The following is a 20,792-nucleotide window of genomic DNA, read 5'->3' as shown; positions in this document are numbered from 1 at the left end:
TTTATACAAAATGTATTAAATAACCACATTTTTTTCAAACTGGCCAATTTCACATATGCATACTATTTTCACAACAATCAAATGTACACACATTTACTGCAATTTGCTACATTCTACTACATCTGAAAATAAATATAGCACATATAACTGTAGAAAGTTCCAGCTGGCACTTACTTACATACTGAGTGACCATTTTCATTCCTTGAAGACCTCAATGAAAATGTGATGCACAGTCCAGTGCCCTTTGTAATTGATGTGGCTTTTCAGCATCTCTTCCATCACAGTATGTTGCTAACTTTCCAGACTCTCCTTGACCTCATAGAGGATTTCTTTTCCTCATGGAGGTAGAAAGTTCATGGCCACCAGCCACATGATCAGATATCCTTCTTGGAAGCAGTGAAAGCTGGATGTCTGGACGTATCTGCAGAAGATTTCCAGGGATGGACTGAAAGCGTTATCCGCCAATTGTTACTGCAGAAATGAAGGAAGTTATTAAGAAACTGAAACTGAATAGATGGGTTGATTTCTGAACTTCATAAAATGTTCTCAGGGGAGCTTCCTCACTTAAATGCTTTTAATTGAGAATATCGACAATGACACAAGCTCATTTTATGTATTCTTATGAGCTGTCTGTCTTTCTGTCTGAACCTATCACCACAAACCGTCACACCTCGCTCATAGTTTTCAGTCTGACATACGGAAACGCATAGACATAATATACGTAGACGCCTCACAGACTGACGCTGCCTACTGGAGCTGACGCATCAGTGCAGCGCCATCTTGGATGGGTCCCCCATGCGCCCCATTTATTTCTATGGGGGAAGGTGTATGCCCGATTTTCACACGGTTTGGTTTGTTACAAACGGCATACATGTAGTTATGATGCAGGACGCTGTCACACATTAAAAATACATGCTTTCATGCTGAAATACTTTGTCTTTGTTAAAGAGCATAATACAGACATATGGTATGGCATATTAATAAATGTATGAATGAATGAATTTTATATTTTAATAAAGAAACAGTTTGATTGTTCATTTGAATTAATTTCTCTCTCTCTCTCTCTCTCTCTCTCACACACACACACACACACACACACACACACACACACACACACACACACACACACACAAAATCATGACCCTTTTGTACACACCAATAACACAAGAATTTCTTAATATATTCGTTTTTGTGCACTGAGTATATTTAATGTAACTATTTAAGGCACAGGTACATGCACGCCTGCGTGCACACACAACACACACACAAAATCCAGACATCTCATATAACCCGTTGACATACGTATTAAACTTTGAGTACGTTTTTTACTCAGTTGTGTTGGAATAAAACTTCACCAAAACAAACTGTTGAAATGAGGAAGGTTTTTTTCTTTTTGGCTAACTCATCATGTATGTCGGCCCACAGTCCACTGCTGCTTTCAAACACACACACGTACACAAACACACACCATCTGGCCTGACGTGTCTAAATTTAAACAACTGTTCACAGCTTTAGGATGACAAAGCCTGGACTGAACCTGCTGATGTTTGTGATATACACTGATTTTAACACATATACATACGTACATATATGAAGCTCCCATATATACCTGCTCAGTACATATTTTTCTTTCCTTTCCTTTCCTTTCCTTTAAAAACACATCTTCTGAACCAATCTCAGCCCGAACGAAATGGTTGACAAAGGACACACTGACACCTTGTTCTGTTGAGTTTTGGCGAATCACACGCTCTGCTGCTCTGACCACCTTCACTGTTCCCTCTGAGGGGATCATCAGCCCACCATTGTTTTTAAGCTGAAGCAGGTGGTAGCTCTGGTCAAAGGATGAGGCTGTGACAAGGCTTGCATGGCACACCTGATGTTACAGTTTTTTCAGAATTTTTCTGACAACAAACCCTGAAATGTAGACCAGGGCATTGTCCACAAGACCACCAAAGCAGGTGGGCAGGTAACTGTGGTCACATGTGACTGCAGAAATGTTTGCAAATGGGGACGGGAGCTCTTCCTGCCATTAAAGCAGAGTGCATGTCTGCAGCTGATAGGGACACAGTCTCATCTTGTGCTGCCACGTTGCCTGACCCACTTGGTGAGACACCACGACGGACCATCAGTCGGCGGAAAATGCCCTGGAACTGCCCTGCAGTGGGATTGTTGTTCCAGGGGTTCAGGGTATTCCATTTTTCTTATCTCCCAGAAGACTCTTTACCGTTTTCTTTGCTCTCCGTTCTCGGGCCTTTGCATTCAGCTTCTCCCGCTCTAGACTCTCCACTCTAGCCAAAGCTTCATTGAGTCTGGCCTTTAGACGAGCAGGAGAATTGGGCAATGCATATGAGTGGTCCTAGTAGAAAGAAGGATGAAAATGTTTTCAGTGATGTTTATATCCTACCACTCACAGTTGTTTGGTGCAAAGCACTGCATATGTGCAAGCATACATTCTTAATTTCAAACCCGTAATATCACTTCCAGCACCGTGAGTATGAGAAAGAGAGAAAGGGTGCGTGTGTGTGTATGTGTGTATGAGTGTATGAGTGTCAGTGAAAGGGGGTGTGTATGTGTTCATGTCAGGGCCGGTTGTAGGCAGGCATATATGAGGGGGCAGTCAGAAATGTGAAGGGGGCGTCATATGTACACATCATGCTCCAGCACTTTCCCCCCCGTGCTTAAAGTAACAGTGTTTTCTTCATTGAACTGGGTTGTTAGGTATGTGTCCAACCCCAACCTAGAGAAGTGGATTGCACTTAGTCAGGCCTCTGCCTTCAGACCTGTCCAACTTGGGTGTCCCACCTGAAGACTAAGCTCCTGCTGGTATAGCTTTTAAGGTCAATGAGGCACGCAAACCCCCTGACCACAATAAGGTGGCAATCCCTCAAGGGGGGAAACTGAAAAATAAAAATAAAATAAAATATCCTTCATCCAGATTTTATCAACCAACAACAGAACATATATCTTAACTGGATGGCCTAATTCTCAAATAAATTTTAACCTAAAGTAAGACTTCACACACTATAATCAATATTTACAAAACTGAAAGGTAGTCTTATGAATAATAATAATAAAAATACTTCTCAAACTAATTTATAAAACACAACAGATACAGAAAAGAACATTAAGCAGGGGGTCTGTGAAACACCGGTCATTCGTCTTCAGTCTGTCACGTGCACGTGGACGTGGACTCATTTCTGTGCCTGTTGTGACTGAGAAAACGAAGCTGCTTCTTCAAAGTCTTACCGCCCTGAAGCCTGACACCACACTGTCTGGCTACGTCTTGGCTCATTTGCATACTAACAGGCTGAGGGGAGATGTGTGTGTGTGTGTGTGTGTGTGTGTGTGTGTGTGTGTGTGTGTGTGTGTGTGTGTGTGTGTGTGTGTGTGTGTGTGTGTGAATACACACACAGCGGAGGGAGAGGAGAGGAAGCTGGTACTATATCGTCTTCTTGTCCCCTTTTCGGCGGATTTTTCAGCTACTGCCAACTTGTAATATATTAATATTGTGAATATATTAAAAATGTGCTTTCTCAACTTCTAAAATTTGTATTTGAGGAGGCAAGACTTGCCCCTGCGTAGAGCCGGCCTCGGTTCACGTGTGTATTTATTTATTTATAACATGTAAAAAGTGTATATGTGAGTATGTCTGAAAAGAGTTGCAGAAAGCAAGGGAGAGATTTTAATATGACCAGAGCCATGACGCTCATAGCTGTATGGGACATATCAAATACAAATACTCACATCATTGGGCTGAGGTTCACTTTCAGGGAAATGCTGAGAAAGGTCCACTGGTAGGGTCTCTTCAGCTTTCCTTGAAGTTTTTGTGTTCCTTGTTGCTACAGGCTAAATAATAAGAATACGTAAAAATAATACGTAAAAACAACTTGAAAAGATTTTAGTATCCGACAGTGTTCTGTAATACACAATACGTCACTAATCCCTAAACACGCAGAAAGAACTAATGGTAAAAACATTTTTAGCAAAGTGTGCTACACCTACTCTTTGGAGATGAGACGGGAAGTTGAAGACAGATGGGGTCGCACCATCTCTAAGCCTGACAATCTGACCCGTCCTGTCAAAGACATCTGGCTTGAAGTGCTCACTACAGAGCTTGGATGACTCAGTAGCAATAAAACCCTCCCTTCTTATTGCAACTTCCCATTGCCTCCTCAAGTCTGTGTCACTGGGAAACCTTCAAAATGTGAAGAAAGAGTACCAGTTCCTGCTGTTAGCATTTCGTTGATAACCAAATAAGGTTAGTTACGATGGAATAATATTATAAAAGGTCAAATAACCCAAATTATTGTTCAATCTTACTTGTGAAAGGTAATCCCACGTGATCTGCTTTCAATACTGCGTCGGTTATTGCAACCGTAGGCTGCACAAATTACGGGCATAGTTGCTCTCTTTACGTTGACTTCGGTTGGCTCTGGTGCTAGCCTAGAGTGAGAAGACCCAACCAATATGGCGGCGACGCTGGATTACGCTCCAGCACGTAATGAGGCGTCTACGCAGAAACCTGTCTCACAGGCCTCACCCACAATGACGTTGCCTTGTTATAGCGCATGCAGCCAATCCTGTGCGAGCAACAGAGCACTGTGCTTTGCATCAAGCACAATCATATTGGGTGTTCTGTGGGTGGATCATTATTCTCTTGAGTGAAGATCGCTTAAAGAAAACATGCCTGAAGTGACAAAAGTGGCGAAGAAAGGCTCCAAGAAAGCCGCTTCGAAAGCGACCAAGGGCAACAGGAAGAGAAGGCGCCCAAGAAAGGAGAGCTATGCCATCTACGTCTACAAGGTCCTGAAGCAGGTCCACCCCGACACCGGGATCTCCTCTAAGGCCATGGGTATCATGAATTCTTTCGTCAGTGATATCTTCGAGCGCATCGCCGGTGAGGCCTCTCGTCTGGCTCACTATAACAAGCGCTCTACCATCACCTCCAGGGAGATCCAGACCGCCGTCCGCCTGCTGCTGCCTGGTGAGCTGGCCAAGCATGCCGTGTCTGAGGGCACCAAGGCCGTCACCAAGTACACCAGCTCCAAGTAAACCAGCCGGTGCCCAAAATAAATAAAAGGTCCTTTTCAGGACCACCCACTGCTACATATGAGAGCTTCTGAATGTTGACAGCACCTCAGAGGGTGTGTTCTTCACACATCATGATAGAACCCCTCTCTGATCTGATAAATGAAAGGAATTCGCGACCGACACACATTGGTATTATCCTGGTCTTTCCTCTTCTTTTTTTTCTCAGTCCGGTGTATGGCGGGAATGCGTAACAAAATACCGAAAAAGCGTGACTGTAACGCTCAATGCGTGAGACTCGAGAGCAGTAAAATGTCTCCTGTGGCTGATAATTATTATATCGTTATATGAATACAAATGCACCATGAGGCGTTGAGAGTTCATTAATGGAAGCTGACAAAAGAAGAAATTAAGTTCTGAGTTTTCTTTCTTGGCCCTCAACAATTATTTGAAGGAAGTCATCTGTAAGGTTTTGAGGTGAAACATCTCTGACATGTGACAAGGAGCCCCAACTAGATACTGCTTGAACCTTCAGAAACCACCGCTTTAACCACATGTACTCAACTCAAGTTATCAAAGTAACAGCTAAAAAACGCTGTTGACATTTTCAGCAGTCTCACTTTGGCACCGCCTAGTGACATTCTGCACAGCCCGTGTCTTCCAGCACGTCCGCAAAATATATACCGAGGAGCAGCACTCACTCAGCACATTTGGGTCATACATTTCAAAATAAGGCCTACCCTCGGGTCAAGAAGTCACACAACCTCCAGATTTTTGAGAAAGCATCATCCCCTCGATTTACTGTATTGGATTTCAATTCAATTCAATATTCCTGTATTAGTCCCACAAGGGGAAATTCCAGAATTTGATTGAAGTAAGTAAAATGCTTGAAATATTTATTGTGTTTATTACAGTGTCTAGAACATGTCTATATGTAGCCATAATGGAAAATGTGCCTTACATTTTTTTCAGAGCTTGTTTTGTAATTGTTGCAACATTACAATGTTGGGTGAATGTGGTAGTCAAAACCCTGTTTTGTCTTGAGAGGAACTTCAAGTTTTCCCAATATAACTTTAAACTACACATGATTTACACATTATAGCCTTGTATTAGATTACATATTATTGTATTAGAAACTAATGTCCAAAGATATATTGCCATATCTAATCATTTTCATTTACTTCTAATGATTTCTAACCACCAGTATTTTCCCCTTACAGAAAGCAGGACTTTCTAATGCTGGGAAGAGACCGTCCCCAGGTGATGGGAGTCCAAACGGTGTCTCCCATCACCTGGGGACGGTGATGGGAGAGGTGTCCCACCATCTTGAAGATGGAGAAAAGAGCAAAGTTCCAGTATTCAACCAAATTGGATCCATTCAGGGCAACCAGCGTGTTGTGGAGGGAAGTGCCCATGCCAGACAGGAAGCGAAGCAGCCAGCTGAACGTCCTGATGGACAGGTCGAGCAGCAGGCAGCAGGCGTCCACACATCTCCCAACAGCAACGACAACGAAGTTCACTTCATCCATATCAGACTGCAGAGAGGAAAAGTGCAGTTAGAGCTGCACAGTATATCTACACCAGCCAACAACAACAGGAACAAACATCAAAATTCCAGTATACTGTATTTCTCTATGAATGTGGCTAATTTAGAATGGACGAAGTATGTGACTTATCCTCGACAGTGCAATGGCCTCTGGTGGAATTTAGGTGATTTCTACAGGACATATCAGCTTATTAAAGGTTTAACTGCAGCTTCTGAGGGATTGAAATATGATATTGTTCCAAACAACACAACACGTGACAAGCAAACCAGTTATTTCAGTTTAAAATCTGTTTAAACAAGCTTCGCTGTGCATAGAGTGAGCCGAATTTAAGAGAAGCTCTTGTTGATTACAGGAAAGTATTTGATCAACATTGTAGCTTTTGTGTATCTTGTAAATTTAAAATTGACCGATTTTTAAATGGAGTCTGGTATTTAGACTGAACCGTTAGCTCTGAGCTAAGAGCAAATGCAGTGACGCTGTCTGTGGGAAGACATCCCAAACAAAAGTCGATTAAGGAATTACGGCATTAATTTCTGGACACATACATATGTGAATCATTTATGTCTGAAGACCTTTCTGTATTTGGCAGGACCCACAAGCTAACGTCACTATCATTACTTAGCATACCACACCCATTGGCATTAAGTCCTTACATAGAAAATATGGGGAAAAACAAGCTTTCGGGGAAAGACTGATGATCATTTAAAGTAAAACTGATTCACTGCAGCAACATGGCGCGGAAAGATTTAATCACTGGTCTGCAGAACTACACTGCAAGTATTAGCTATTAGCTATTTCTTTAGCTATTTGCATCGCCTTCTTCTTCGTTGTCTTTACTGGCTTTTTTCCTTTCTTGTTCTTCGGCTCACTATGACATGAAAAAGCATGACATCATGTGAATACGTTGTAAAACTAACAGCTAAAAAGCGCCGCTGACTTTGGCACCGCCCAGTGACACTCTGCACGTCCCACGTCTTCCAACACGTCCGCAAACACAAAATATATACCGAGGAGCAACACTAACCCAGGATATCTTAAGACAAACAGCAAAAATGAGTGGTCGTGGAAAAGGTGGTAAGGGACTCGGTAAAGGAGGCGCCAAGCGTCACCGTAAAGTCCTTCGTGACAACATCCAGGGAATCACTAAGCCAGCCATCCGCCGCCTGGCTCGACGTGGGGGTGTCAAACGTATCTCTGGTCTCATCTACGAGGAGACCCGTGGTGTCCTCAAAGTGTTCCTGGAGAATGTCATCCGTGATGCCGTCACCTACACCGAGCACGCCAAGAGAAAGACCGTCACCGCCATGGATGTAGTCTATGCTCTAAAGAGGCAGGGTCGCACCCTGTACGGCTTCGGAGGTTAAACATCATCTAGACTCGCTGACCCTGGAAACTAACGGCTCTTTTAAGAGCCACTCACTTAAACTCAAGAGTTATTCCTACTGCTGGGTGAAACATTGATTTACTTGATACTTTTTTTTTTTTTTTATATATATTTACAGCTCAACATTTGCTCATGTTCTGTCAGTGTACTGACTAAAACTTACGTGCTTTAAAGATATTGATGATCGTCTTAATGTTAATTGACATACTGTTAAACAGCTAATAAACTCTGTTAGAAAACAAAGGCATAAATCAAATTTAGTTCAATGTGAGAAATAAGCATACTGCTATTGTAAAATGTTACAATTCTCAATTAAGCTGTCAGCATTACATCCAAGCACCTTCATATAAAGGGGAGATGTAAATATACATCTAGTAATCATAATCATTGTCTGGATCGAACTGAACAGCTAGACTCATCGGTCATCCAACAGACTAGTTGACATGATGGACAGGTGCCTCACTTCAGATGAGGGGAAAAAAGACCTTTGTCTTAATACATATGAAATCTGAGCTGACAAATGCTGAATGAGGAGCCTTCAAGACAAAACGACTGAATAGTTAATTCAGTTTTGTAATTCTGTATATTTCATCAACCAACAATGCCCCCTTTGTTCCCCACCACATCTGAATTGGCTAATATATCTAATTTTTCCTTCCAGCCCCCTTTCCTGTTCCCCAGTAACATGTTTTAGAAATAAATTCGTTCATCAATAAGGAATCAGTATTGACAGGGATATCAACCCACCACTAACCGGTGAATACGCTATTTAACAAATACATGTCTGTTATATTGTACAGGGAATTAGGTTCTTAACTGTAATACTGGGGAAGTTCTGGGTAACCTTACAGTCTTACTGATATATCAGGTTTAGTATTACCTCCAAACAAACTGGAACATAAGGGATTGTTTTCTTTTTCTGTTAATCATTAACATGCAGTTTTTAAAAGTTAAAAGGAAATGCTACATTTTATGAATTCTCTGAAATAACAAAAGTACTAAGAATATTCAAATGTCCATAATAAGGTACAACATTTGTTGGCCTCGATGTTTTTTTTTTATTGTTTCAGAGTCAAAACTATTGGCATACACGGACTGATCTGCTCTCTTAGTGGTTGCAACTGCTTTGGTGGATTATTGATAATAATTTGAGTTGAAATAATGATAAACCCTTTACCGTCCAAAGTAACATATGTAAAAATATAATGTATGCAGAGTATTACCTACTCTATCTACACTAACTATCAATGAAGGACGTTTAACGGGTGCTTGTATTACGCATGCGCAGTTATGTTTTCACTTCAGCCAATCCTCCAAGAGGGACAGCACAGTCTCATTTGCATCAAGCACATACAAATTGTCCATCTGAGCACTAGTGTTTATCTGTTGAAGAAAGTAACGCAGAACTCAAAATGCCTGACCCACCAAAAACAGGGAAGAAAGGCTCAAAGAAAGCAGTTTCCAAGGCCGTGTCAAAGGGCAACAGGAAGAAAAGGCGCCCCAGGAAGGAGAGTTATGCCATCTATGTCTACAAGGTCCTCAAGCAGGTCCACCCTGACACCGGGATCTCCTCTAAAGCTATGGGCATCATGAACTCCTTCGTCAGTGACATCTTTGAGCGCATTGCTGGTGAGGCATCTCGTCTGGCTCATTACAACAAGCGCTCCACCATCACCTCCAGGGAGATCCAGACTGCTGTCCGTCTGCTGCTGCCTGGTGAGCTGGCCAAGCACGCCGTGTCTGAGGGTACCAAGGCCGTCACCAAGTACACCAGCTCCAAGTAAACCAGCTGGTGCTCAAAACAACTAAAGGTCCTTTTCAGGACCACCCACTACCACAAAAAAAGAGTTTTCTGTTTTCTATTTATTTTTTAAAATTATGTTAACCATATAATTTCTTGTTTATGAACATGGCAGGAATCAAATTGGAGTCAATTTTTTGTTAGGAAAAATAATAGCAGCTTTAAGAATGTTTTAATAATGTACATTTTGTTCAGCAGTTCAACAAAAAATACAGGCCAAATGTTCAGTTTCATTTATTTTCATGGATTGACATTTTTGTTTTCTTTTGTTGTGTGATGGTAAAATCGTTCTGTTGTCCATCTAAAATAAAAGAATTTTTACAAAATTCTAACCTGTTAGTTGTTTTAGCCCCGGAGAGGCAGGAAATCGCTATATATATATATATATATATATATATCTATATACATATAGATAGATAGATAGATAGATAGAGAGACTTAGACTTCCTTTATTGTCATTGCACAAAAAAACACAGCAGTGAGATTTTGGCAACGAAATGTCATTGCTTGGCTTCCGGATTACAGCAGAGATGGAATAAATATATATATATATATATATATATACACACACACACACACACACGTGTGACATCGGATATTAAAAACCTGTCAGACACTTCAGATATTCGCTGGGTTGAAATTCTTGCCACAGATGTATTTGAAACGAAGAGCGTTTTTTGGAGTCAGTGGACTGGACATGGAGCGTGTGTGCACGCTGGTGACAGATGGAGTTCCATCCACTGTGAGTGGTTTGACAGCACGTTTGTCTGCTATTACACCTCAGTTAGCATCTTTACACTGAACTGTGTGTGCACAAAACTAAGCGGGCAACCCTAACCCTAACCCTACGTCAGGTGGTCAGGAGAAGACACCTTTTCTCCACAGCAGCAAGCGACAAAAGCAGAGACACCGCATCACATACTGGACGACAACGTCGTGGCTGATGTCTGCTTTCTAAGGGACACATTCAAACATCTGACTGACTTAATGTGTGACTACAAGACAGAGACGAAACTGTCATCGATCTTGTGGAACACATTTGCGCATTCCACATCCAACTTGAGACCAGGCAGACTTATTTAGCCTTATGGACTGCTTTAAAAATCAATGTATGCCTGTGTATGCTTTAGCTAATAATTAGAAGAAATGGCCCTATTGACTACAGAGAGGGCAGTCTGTCCCTCATCATATACAGAATGGTTGGAAAGGACAGATGTATGAACTGTTTTAACAATAAAAATGTCTTATCACAGTGGTAACAGTAATGAAAATATTCTAGGGTACAGTGAATGGTCAGCTGACATTTTTTAAACCGTCATTAAGTTTCACTGCACCCTTTTTTGGTCTGCTGACACAATTTTTTCTTTTAAAAAAGAGACCTGCAGCACAGAGTTTACACAAGCTCATATTATGTATTTTTATTAGCTGTCTGTCTTCCTGTCTGAACCTATCACCACGTACCGTCACACCTCGCTCACAGTTCACTCTCACATGCAGAAACGTGTCTCACAGGCCTCACCCTCAATGACGTTACTTTGTTATGGCGCATGCAGCCAATCCTGTGCGAGCAACAGAGCACTGTGCTTTGCATCAGGCACACACATATATGGTGCTCCGTCAGTATGTTTAACATCTTTCTGAGCAAAGGCCGAATAAAGAAAACATGCCTGAAGTAGCTAAAGCACCGAAGAAAGGCTCTAAGAAAGCCGCTTCCAAATCGACTAAGGGCAACAGGAAAAGAAGGCGCCCCAGGAAGGAGAGCTATGCCATCTATGTCTACAAGGTCCTCAAGCAGGTTCACCCCGACACCGGGATCTCCTCTAAGGCCATGGGCATCATGAACTCCTTCGTCAGCGATATCTTCGAGCGCATCGCCGGTGAGGCCTCTCGTCTGGCTCATTATAACAAGCGCTCCACCATCACCTCCAGGGAGATCCAGACCGCCGTCCGCCTGCTGCTGCCTGGAGAGCTGGCCAAGCACGCCGTGTCTGAGGGTACCAAGGCCGTCACCAAGTACACCAGCTCCAAGTAAACTAGCTGGTGCTCAAAACAACAAAAGGTCCTTTTCAGGACCACCCACTACCACAAATGAGAGCTCTATACCCAAAGAAATTAATTGTTTCAGACATCAAGTGTTCATAGAAGTTCCAGATCTTTTATACTGTTACGCAATACTACTGTTCTAAAAAGGCGTTGGGTTACGTAGATTAAATTGAAGTAATGTCAGCAGATTTTAGAGGCTGGCGCATAGGAAGAATTTAATATGACTTTAATTAAATTTAATATGAATTTAATATGTGCTAAAATGATTTTGTTTTGCTTGGATTTGAATCCTGAACTAGTGGTGGCAATTCCAGCTCTTTCAAGAGAGTTGCTTCTCACGGCTCGGCTCTTTCGGCTCCCAAGTGGCTCCGTAGATTTTATTTATTTATTTATTTTTTTTGTAGCTTAAATTAATTTATTACCAAAATAACGCGCCCCATACTCTGCATCACATACTGTGTTCAATATCTTTCACTGTACTTTCCTCTTTCTTACTATGCTGTAGATGTATGGGGAGGTGTGCCAATTAGTCAGGCTACCAGCAGGTTTTCAGGCCGTGGAGTGAGGCAGGTGCACATGTTGGCATGCAGGAATAATAGGTAGGCCTTTTCTGTGTTTAATGTGCATTGTATTGTATATATGCATTGTGTCCATGTATTTCAGACCTGCTTCGATCACTGCTGGATTGAAGGCGGCTGCAGTCGATGATGAAATCGATCGACGAGGTATTTCAAAGTTTTATGTCGTTTTTAACACGTAGTGCTTGGGGCGGACTAGTTTTTCTTTTCTTTTTTTGTTTGTTTTGGTTCGGCTTGTATTCCCCATTCAGTATCTTGCCTATAGGTCGACCCCAGTCGTGTGGTTATGATGTACTTACCCTTTTGCAGCGTAACTGCTGCACGTGTTGTAAATCTTCGATTTCAGCTTGGGTTTGGAGTATATTTACTTCGTGTACAAGTCTTGTTTTCACATATTCCAGCCCCTGGCCAGGTTAACGGTAAGGAGGTCTGTGGTAATGGCTTATCGAATATCATTGTCAAGCCGAGTTCAACGCTCAGTTCTTTCGAATTGAGCGTCTTTTTGAAAACGCGTCGCCATGGTAACCCATGACAGCCACCTCACGTCCTGTCAGATCTCTGTAATAGCAGTAATATCAATCAATAGACCTCGTCACAGACGAGCTCGTAGTGGCCTTAAATTACAGGAAAAGGTACAAAGTTACCGTTTGTTAATATGTAACGTTCAGCTGTAGGAGGTGATCATGTGTGTTGAAAAAAATCTTAATTTCTTTACTGGAACTCAAAAACATACATTAGCATAAAGATATGTACCTCAAACCTGAAATATGATAACCCTTTGCGTTAACTGTTGAAGGAGAATTAGTATTCCTAGGCTACATACAGATTACAGTTACAGGCTTAATTATCATAATCATTTTTCACCTAGATAACTCACAACGAGCCATGGATATTACAAGGACCATTGCTGAGACGTTACATTATTTTATTATTTATATGTATAAAGCCCCCAAAAAATAATAATAATCACAAAATGATGACGTTCCAAGTAAAAAGGGTTAGGGTTAGGGTCAGTATCGGCGACACTAGCCTTTACTTGGTACTGGATCCATACTAATATTTCCAATATTGCCATTCCTTGACTTAAGAGCCAGAATCCTCATCACTACACCCGGGGTTTGTGTGCACATATGGTACCGTCTTTCTGGCCATACAGAAAGACCCTCTGCCTTTCATAGACTTGCGACTGTATATATGTAATCAAACCAGACAAAGAATAACTCTTGAGTTTAAGTGAGTGGCTCTTAAAAGAGCCGTTAGTTTTCAGGGCCAGCGAGTCTAGATGATGTTTAACCTCCGAAGCCGTACAGGGTGCGACCCTGCCTCTTGAGAGCATAGACTACATCCATGGCGGTGACGGTCTTTCTCTTGGCGTGCTCGGTGTAGGTGACAGCATCACGGATGACATTCTCCAAAAACACTTTGAGGACACCACGAGTCTCCTCGTAGATGAGACCAGAGATACGTTTGACTCCACCACGTCGAGCCAGGCGGCGGATGGCGGGCTTAGTGATTCCCTGGATGTTGTCACGAAGGACTTTACGGTGACGCTTGGCGCCTCCTTTACCGAGTCCCTTACCACCTTTTCCACGACCACTCATTTTTGCTCTTTGAGTTGAGATGTGCTAAGTGAGTGCTGTCCCTGGGTATTTATTTTGTGTTTGCGGACGTGTTGGAAGACGTGGGACGTGCAGAGTGTAACTGGGCGGTGCCAAAGTCAGCCCGCTGAAAATGTCAACGACGCTTTTTAGCTGTTAGTTTTACAACGTATTCACATGATGTCATGCTTTTTCATGTCATATTAGTGAGCTGCAGAATAAAATCCTTTGGAGCATGTCACATTTTCCCAGTCTTATGTTGCATCTGCCAGACAAGCTCTTTCCCACTCATGTGTGACACACCTCTGCCCAGATGGACCTCGCTGACAGGCCAAAGCACAAAAAATAAAGAAAAAAATGCTGAACGAAAAAACAAGGAAAAACTCCAGACAGCAAACAACAAAAACAACAACTGAGGTTGGGACACCAAAAGCTAAACAGAACAATGCACTTAAGGACGGATGTGGTAGAAGTATTGAATCTTAAAAATGTGTGAAAAATTGAGGAAGGAAAAGATAAAGTATTGTTTTAGTTCGTAACGGAAAAGGGGTAATGCTTTTCTCTCTCTGTACTAACGGAAACAGGGAACTCTGATCCACACTCCAGTATTGTAGGTGGCGCTAATGAGCCTCGAATGCTAGATATTGCCGTTACATAAACGAGGAAGAAGAAAACGAAGGAAAAAAAGCCAGTAAAGACAACGAAGAAGAAGGCGATGCAAATAGGTTAAAGAAATCGTGGCTAATAATTGCAGTGTAGTTCTGCAGACCAGTGATTAAATCTTTCCGCGCCATGTTGCTGCAGTGAGTCAGTTTTACTTTAAATGATCATCAGTCTTTCCCCCATATTTTCTACCTATGGAGTTAATGCCAATGGGTGTGGTATGCTAAGTAATGATAGCGACGTTAGCTTGTGGTTGCTGCCAAATACAGAAAGGAATTGAGACATAAATGATTCACATATGTATGTGTCCAGAAATTAATGCCGCAATTCCTTAATCGACTTTTGTTTAGGTTGAGTTAAGATGGGATGTCTTCCCACAGACAGCGTCACTGCGTTTGCTCTTAGCTCAGAGCCAACGGTTCAGTCCAAATACCAGACTCCATTTAAAAATCGATCAATTTTAAATTTCCAAGCATACAGAAAAGCTACAATGTTGATCAAATACTTTCCTGTAATCAACAAGAGCTTCTCTTAAATTCGGCTCACTCTATGCACAGCGAAGCTTGTTTAAACAGATTTTCAACTGAAATAACTGGTTTGCTTGTCATGTGTTGTGTTGTTTGGAACAATATCATATTTCAATCCCTCAGAAGCTGCAGTTAAACCTTTAATAAGCTGATATGTCCTGTAGAAATCACCTAAATTCCATCAGAGGCCATTGTACTGTCAAGGATAAGTCACATACTTCGTCCATTCTAAATTAGCCACATTCATAGAGAAATACAGTATACTGGAATTTTGATGTTTGTTCCTGTTGTTGTTGGCTGGTGTAGATATACTGTGCAGCTCTAACTGCACTTTTCCTCTCTGCAGTCTGATATGGATGAAGTGAACTTCGTTGTCGTTGCTGTTGGGAGATGTGTGGACGCCTGCTGCCTGCTGCTCGACCTGTCCATCAGGACGTTCAGCTGGCTGCTTCGCTTCCTGTCTGGCGTGGGCACTTCCCTCCACAACACGCTGGTTGCCCTGAGTGGATCCACTTTGGTTGAATACTGGAACTTTGCTCTTTTCTCCTTTCTCACCGTCAGCGAGGCCGTCTCCAGTGCTACCTATGGAGCTCTGCACGTTGTTGAGGGCTGGCTGCAGATGCTGGGAGGAGTGTTTGAGAGTTTCAAGATGGTGGGGCACCTCTCCTGTCATGTAGCCTGGCGCATCAAGGATGTGCTGCACCGCGGCCTTATTTCAGGGAGCTGCATCCTTCGTCAGACATGCGAAGGCTTGCGCATCGCGCTCAGCCTCATTCTCTACTTTGTCAACACGGTGATTAACATCGTCCTCATCAGCACGCAGAACTGTGTGTCTGTGTTGGCAGGCGTCTGGGAGATGGTGGTGGACCCTGTGCACAAAGTGGTGGAGCTGGCTCTGACTCTGCTGACCTTCCTGTACAGCTGTCTGGTCGGTGCGTCTGTGCTGCTGTGGACACCCTGCCAGCTGTTGCTGGACTTCCTGGGAGCACTGGGTCGTGTCTTCTTCACTGTTTTCATGGTGGACTCACATGGCCTGCTCATCACAGTGGCCATTGTCTCACTGGCTTTGCTGTTACTGAACCACAGGCTTCCAGTCCTCATTGGACGCCTGATGCTTCATTTGGTCAGTGTTCTGCCAGGAGCTCGTGGCACACAGACTATAATGGACCAAGCTCTCGCCAATCAGGAAGCCCACACCAGGACAGCGCAGGAAGTGAGTACAACAAGGCTCCCACACACAGAAGCCTTAAATGTTGAGACTGACATGCTGTCAGCGAATGAGCCGACCCAGCCGGACTCTCTGCAGCTCCAGGCTCAGCAGGGCGGTGAGTCTGCGAGCAGGACAAGCGCGACCCGGCCAAACTCGACTCCGGCGGATGGTGGCGGCCTGCCGACTGACGTCGAGCTGCTCAGCCTGCTGAAGGAGCAGGAGGAGAGGAAGAAATGCGTCATCTGTCAAGACCTGAGCAAGACGGTGCTGCTGCTGCCCTGCCGTCACCTCTGCCTCTGTCGGCACTGCGCCGACATCCTGACCCAACACCGACACAGCCAGCAGCGCTGCTGTCCGCTCTGCCGGCAGCCCATCACACAGACCATGGACGTCTTCCTCTGACGGGTGATGGACCGGTGACATCAACTGCCAACTGCAGCATACAACAGAAGCAGCCTGTTGGCACAATTAACGCTTTTCTGTGAATGTGTTACTTCTGCGTAGGTCTGAGTGCTGAACTTAACACTTATTTGAGCTGAACTCTTCAGAATCAAGTATTGCAAAGTGCCAAATGCTGGTATGTTTATTTATTCTTTGTTCCAGTATTTTCTCATTAAAACCAGGACACTTTTCTAACTTTATTGAACAATATTTGTGCACCCTGGTGTTTAATCTTAAAACTTGAAAGTCTAAATACATTTATCTTATTTATGTTAGCCATCAACTTTGAAATGCCAAAACAACAGTGAAGCTCTTAAAAGTCTTGATATGAAAGACGTGAAAGGTTATTTCATAACCACTGAGGTGAGTGGCAGCTGATTATGAGCACTGGATTAATACGCCTGAGGATTTGGGCCGAAGACTTACTGATTGCCACAGTTGTGTTTCTTCTCATGTAAGTTTACCTATTAATATATTGAACATTTATTTAAAATATAAAGTTGCCAAATATGTTACAGACTGAATATTTGCTTTTTTTTTGTTTCTCTTTTCTCGGTGCAAAATTCTTACAAAAAGCTTTAGTTAAAAGCTTTATTCCTTTCTTTTGTTCTCATTCATACAAATCCACAAATGAGCTTCAGGTGAGTTTTCAAATGCACAACTTCTTCACACTGGTCACAATGCAAACTTAAAGAGACTGCCATAATTCTCCATGTGATGAATGTAAACATTTTAGAAGTTACTCAACTGGAAATTGTGTCTTAATGTTCATTGAGAAGTTTCCAATAAACGTGCTGCCATGCTTTCAATACTTCACTTCAAGCTGTGAGATTTCTTCATTGCAGCTGTTGTTTAAGTACATCTGTCAGGTAGCAGGAAGCAGGAAGCAGGGCTGTAGCAAAGATTTTTTAAACTGAGCTCATAAATTAGAGTTGACTAAGAACTTTTTTTTTTTTGCTTGGTTTATGTAGAACAATCACTGATGGCAGGTGTGTGTTTTTGCTATCTGAACCTTTCCAGACACTTACGGATAAAGTGGCAATATAATAATGAACACCCACAGATATTGATGTGATTATATTTATTCTTTAATTCAAAAGACAAGAGAATCAGGAAAATCAATCACTTTGAAATTACGTAAAGAACAATGAGAAGCTCACTATGCAGAGCTACAGTGATTCAAGACATCCAGAATAAGTTTAAGATCTGTGAAGTGCAAGAATTGCTCGAGAAGAAGAAGAAAAGAGCAGCAGGATCATCTCACATGGTGAAAAGCAGATGACCGCTGAAGGTGGTGTGGTGATTGTGACTGTCATACAGCCTTGCATTCGGCCACAGACGCAAAAACACAACATCTCCAACCTCTAGAAGCAGCGTAGCTCCATTAGAAGTAGTATCATAATGGGTCGTGTGATGCACATATGCAATATAAATGTGCTTGGAGTTCTTGTACAGCACGGCGCCTGTGGGATGCTTATGGTTTCCAGGTGCTCCTATGTGCCACTCGAAGTGGTAGACTCCTCTCACTGGTGGAGTGAAGACACCTGTTGCAAATGGAAAATCAACTGTTGCATCTGTCTGTCAATCAGACTGACTTCATCATAGGTGCACACAGAGCTCACGTACCTGTGTGTGGATTATAGGCCTTTCCAACGTTTGTGATGACATGCTGGAACCTCAGAGTCACGAGTGTGTGAACGGGTCCCGTGTATCCATGGCCACGAGCCAACAGAGAGGCGGAGAAAGCAACCTGTTTGACTGTGGATGCACCAGTGTGGCCGTTATTCTTTGTATTTGTGTGCTGTCTGAAATCTTCAAACATCAAACTGCTAATTTTGAGTCGTTATCTATTTATCTCGAATGAAAGCAATGTTTGACAGTTAAAACATTTCATTGCTACAAGCAATGAGCAAGCAAAAACTGTTATCCTTAGATAACAACCACAGCTACTCACTCATCTGACGTTCATATTTGGGCAGCACGAAACGATCAGAGTCATGAGGATTACCTTGTAGCTGTTGCTTCAGCTTGTCGACCTCAGTCTTCTGCCCCTCCAGCTCTTTAAGCTTTGCTGAGGATATAGAGAAATAAGGATAAATAACTTTGTGAGTCTGGTTTCACTGCACCACTCCACTGCACTGTGGAAACATTTGTGGAGGAAAAAGCATCCGACCTCAACAGTGGTTCAGAGGGAAGGATTTCTAATGCTAACACTTCCCTCATCACCTGAAATTACACTGTACCTTGAGTTTCCTTTTGCAAGACCTTCATCTCCACCTTCTGCTGAGCCAGCGAGGCAGTCAGCTCTCTCAGCACAGCATGGACGTCTCGAGCACAAGGCTGTTCGTGTGCAGGTGACAGTGCAACAGTTTTGTTGTCTGACTCCATCTTATGCTGATATGTGGAGACAGACCCGACCACCAGAAACACCAAGAAAATCACAGTGATCTTCATTCTCACGCTGGTCATTTACCCATGTGAACGATGTCACCTGTGAAGCTGTGAGACATTTATGTAGCAGCAAGAAGAGGCGTGAGGGTGAGGGAGGTGGATGTCACAAACGGCTGATTTCCTGGTTCATCTTCAGCTGATTTGGTCAATGAATTGTTCCTCATTCCCAAAAATCAAAACATTTCATATGATAAAGAGTGCCATATCAGTATGATGGATGATGGCACACTGAAGCTGTCACAGTCATGTTGGGGTGAAGCGTTAGGCAACTAGCGGTTATGGGAAAGTGTCAGAAAAGTCAGAAAATAAATGTAAGTCTATGTAATGTCCCCAGAAATGATGAAAACACGACTGTGAGCGTGTGTTTAAGGCTGGATTTGAATTATTTTGGTATTTCTGGAAAAGTTTTTGCAAGTTTTGCTTTTTACTCTTAATTAAAACACTACGTCAGTAATTGTCTGATAATTACCATCTCCTTCCACTTCATTCATTTAAGAGGGAAAACATTAATGCCCTCCTCATTAAATAACACAGCAAATCAATCAGTCAATCAATCAATTTCATGGCAACCGTAACAACCTGCTCCGTGCAGCTCTGGACAAATAATCGATTAACTCTGTGTTTGAAAGTGAACAATGAACAGTTATCATCAGCTGCCACTGACGGAGTAAAGTGGGCTCTTTGTTTATTGACCTGCACAGGTCACCTCTGGAAGCCTCGATAATCCAGTTACACCATTTGAATCAGAGGACACATTTTGTGTGAACACACATTGAGGAAATGAAGTTTTGTGTGGCATGACGGACAGATGGTCACTGACTGTCGTCCATTTCCTCATATTTCTGTCATTGTGATGAATTGGTTCCTGTTACGCTCTCATTCTTCTCTATGTGGAGGAGCAGCTGTAATTATCTTATCTAATCATAATCTTAATTTCCTTGTTGTGCTGCCTCTGCCCTCAAACTGATGCTGTCTCAGTACACGGTGTGAAATATGCTCTGTTTGTTTCGTCTTTTTGGGGAAAAATGAAACACCAAGCTCACAGAAATGACCTGAATACTATCGTAATGCTTCTCTACATGTTGGGTTTTAAAAAGGTTGTAAACAAAAATGTTTTTTAAACGGCACAGTTGATTTTGAAATTATTGTTGTCACACAAACAGCAGTGGAAGCAAGGAAGGTCAATATCAACAAAACACAAGTGTTAATGTCTTTTGAGCAGTGAAAAAAATATATATATGTACAATGAATTTAATGTGTTCTTGAGTCATCATCGTCATCTTTCATTTGTTTTTATTTCATTTTTGAAATCATGCACAGTGAGATGCCAGCAAATGCTCATTTACATTAAATTTACTAATTAAATCCCATTTTCTTTTTTACTTTCTTTGTGGTTTTTGAGCTTTTGGGTTTCAACAGAATTTTTCAGAGCTGACTCGTGAATCAAAGAAACATTTTCAAATGAGAGAAAAAAAAAAATTAAAATAAAACATTGACAAAAGATTAACAGCCAATTAACAC

The 20,792-nt window shown here is 42.3% G+C and overlaps 8 protein-coding genes across 8 annotated transcripts; 5 read left to right on the top strand and 3 right to left on the bottom strand.

The window, feature by feature from the left end:
- Positions 1-1,191: 1,191 nt before the first annotated feature.
- On the bottom strand, positions 1,192-4,492 carry LOC139344963 (THAP domain-containing protein 6-like). The gene is made up of 4 exons (XM_070983406.1): positions 4,321-4,492; positions 4,003-4,195; positions 3,745-3,846; positions 1,192-2,356 (listed from the first exon to the last, which is right to left on the bottom strand). Exons 1-4 carry the CDS (start codon positions 4,398-4,400, stop codon positions 2,183-2,185), a joined length of 549 nt encoding a protein of 182 aa, XP_070839507.1. The 5' UTR covers positions 4,401-4,492; the 3' UTR covers positions 1,192-2,182.
- A 188-nt stretch (positions 4,493-4,680) lies between these two features.
- On the top strand, positions 4,681-5,052 carry LOC139344582 (histone H2B 1/2-like). Its single transcript, XM_070982871.1, has one exon. It carries the CDS (start codon positions 4,684-4,686, stop codon positions 5,050-5,052), a length of 369 nt encoding a protein of 122 aa, XP_070838972.1. The 5' UTR covers positions 4,681-4,683.
- A 2,575-nt stretch (positions 5,053-7,627) lies between these two features.
- LOC139345001 (histone H4) lies at positions 7,628-7,939 on the top strand. The gene has a single exon (XM_070983448.1). The coding sequence runs from the start codon at positions 7,628-7,630 to the stop codon at positions 7,937-7,939; it is 312 nt and encodes a 103-aa protein (XP_070839549.1).
- A 1,432-nt stretch (positions 7,940-9,371) lies between these two features.
- LOC139344611 (histone H2B 1/2-like) lies at positions 9,372-9,743 on the top strand. Its single transcript, XM_070982920.1, has one exon. It carries the CDS (start codon positions 9,372-9,374, stop codon positions 9,741-9,743), a length of 372 nt encoding a protein of 123 aa, XP_070839021.1.
- A 1,674-nt stretch (positions 9,744-11,417) lies between these two features.
- Positions 11,418-11,792, top strand: LOC139344912 (histone H2B 1/2-like). Its single transcript, XM_070983350.1, has one exon. It carries the CDS (start codon positions 11,424-11,426, stop codon positions 11,790-11,792), a length of 369 nt encoding a protein of 122 aa, XP_070839451.1. The 5' UTR covers positions 11,418-11,423.
- A 1,878-nt stretch (positions 11,793-13,670) lies between these two features.
- Positions 13,671-13,982, bottom strand: LOC139344911 (histone H4). The gene has a single exon (XM_070983348.1). The coding sequence runs from the start codon at positions 13,980-13,982 to the stop codon at positions 13,671-13,673; it is 312 nt and encodes a 103-aa protein (XP_070839449.1).
- A 666-nt stretch (positions 13,983-14,648) lies between these two features.
- Positions 14,649-17,635, top strand: LOC139344910 (E3 ubiquitin-protein ligase RNF26-like). The gene is made up of 2 exons (XM_070983347.1): positions 14,649-14,782; positions 15,516-17,635. Exon 2 carries the CDS (start codon positions 15,522-15,524, stop codon positions 16,779-16,781), a length of 1,260 nt encoding a protein of 419 aa, XP_070839448.1. The 5' UTR covers positions 14,649-14,782; positions 15,516-15,521; the 3' UTR covers positions 16,782-17,635.
- A 386-nt stretch (positions 17,636-18,021) lies between these two features.
- LOC139344958 (complement C1q-like protein 4) lies at positions 18,022-19,274 on the bottom strand. Its single transcript, XM_070983402.1, has 4 exons — positions 19,064-19,274; positions 18,829-18,891; positions 18,447-18,578; positions 18,022-18,364 (listed from the first exon to the last, which is right to left on the bottom strand). The coding sequence occupies exons 1-4, from the start codon at positions 19,272-19,274 to the stop codon at positions 18,081-18,083; spliced, it is 690 nt and encodes a 229-aa protein (XP_070839503.1). The 3' UTR covers positions 18,022-18,080.
- Positions 19,275-20,792: the final 1,518 nt, after the last annotated feature.

Source organism: Chaetodon trifascialis, chromosome 16 (genome assembly GCF_039877785.1).
Source record: "Chaetodon trifascialis isolate fChaTrf1 chromosome 16, fChaTrf1.hap1, whole genome shotgun sequence".
Classification (NCBI taxonomy): Eukaryota; Metazoa; Chordata; class Actinopteri; order Chaetodontiformes; family Chaetodontidae; genus Chaetodon; species Chaetodon trifascialis.
This window is presented reverse-complemented; position numbering and strand designations above follow the sequence as displayed.

Coding starts and splice junctions, on each gene's coding strand:
- LOC139344963 (XM_070983406.1), bottom strand. CDS start 4,400: ATGCCCGTAATTTGTGCAGCCTACGGTTGCAATAACCGACGCAGTATT. Junction 4,196..4,320: donor CGTGGGATTACCTTTCACAA/GTAAGATTGAAC, acceptor CACATTTTGAAG/GTTTCCCAGTGACACAGACT. Junction 3,847..4,002: donor TCCCGTCTCATCTCCAAAGA/GTAGGTGTAGCA, acceptor CTTATTATTTAG/CCTGTAGCAACAAGGAACAC.
- LOC139344582 (XM_070982871.1), top strand. CDS start 4,684: ATGCCTGAAGTGACAAAAGTGGCGAAGAAAGGCTCCAAGAAAGCCGCT.
- LOC139345001 (XM_070983448.1), top strand. CDS start 7,628: ATGAGTGGTCGTGGAAAAGGTGGTAAGGGACTCGGTAAAGGAGGCGCC.
- LOC139344611 (XM_070982920.1), top strand. CDS start 9,372: ATGCCTGACCCACCAAAAACAGGGAAGAAAGGCTCAAAGAAAGCAGTT.
- LOC139344912 (XM_070983350.1), top strand. CDS start 11,424: ATGCCTGAAGTAGCTAAAGCACCGAAGAAAGGCTCTAAGAAAGCCGCT.
- LOC139344911 (XM_070983348.1), bottom strand. CDS start 13,982: ATGAGTGGTCGTGGAAAAGGTGGTAAGGGACTCGGTAAAGGAGGCGCC.
- LOC139344910 (XM_070983347.1), top strand. CDS start 15,522: ATGGATGAAGTGAACTTCGTTGTCGTTGCTGTTGGGAGATGTGTGGAC.
- LOC139344958 (XM_070983402.1), bottom strand. CDS start 19,274: ATGAAGATCACTGTGATTTTCTTGGTGTTTCTGGTGGTCGGGTCTGTC. Junction 18,892..19,063: donor CTTGCAAAAGGAAACTCAAG/GTACAGTGTAAT, acceptor CTATATCCTCAG/CAAAGCTTAAAGAGCTGGAG. Junction 18,579..18,828: donor GCTGAAGCAACAGCTACAAG/GTAATCCTCATG, acceptor GTGCATCCACAG/TCAAACAGGTTGCTTTCTCC.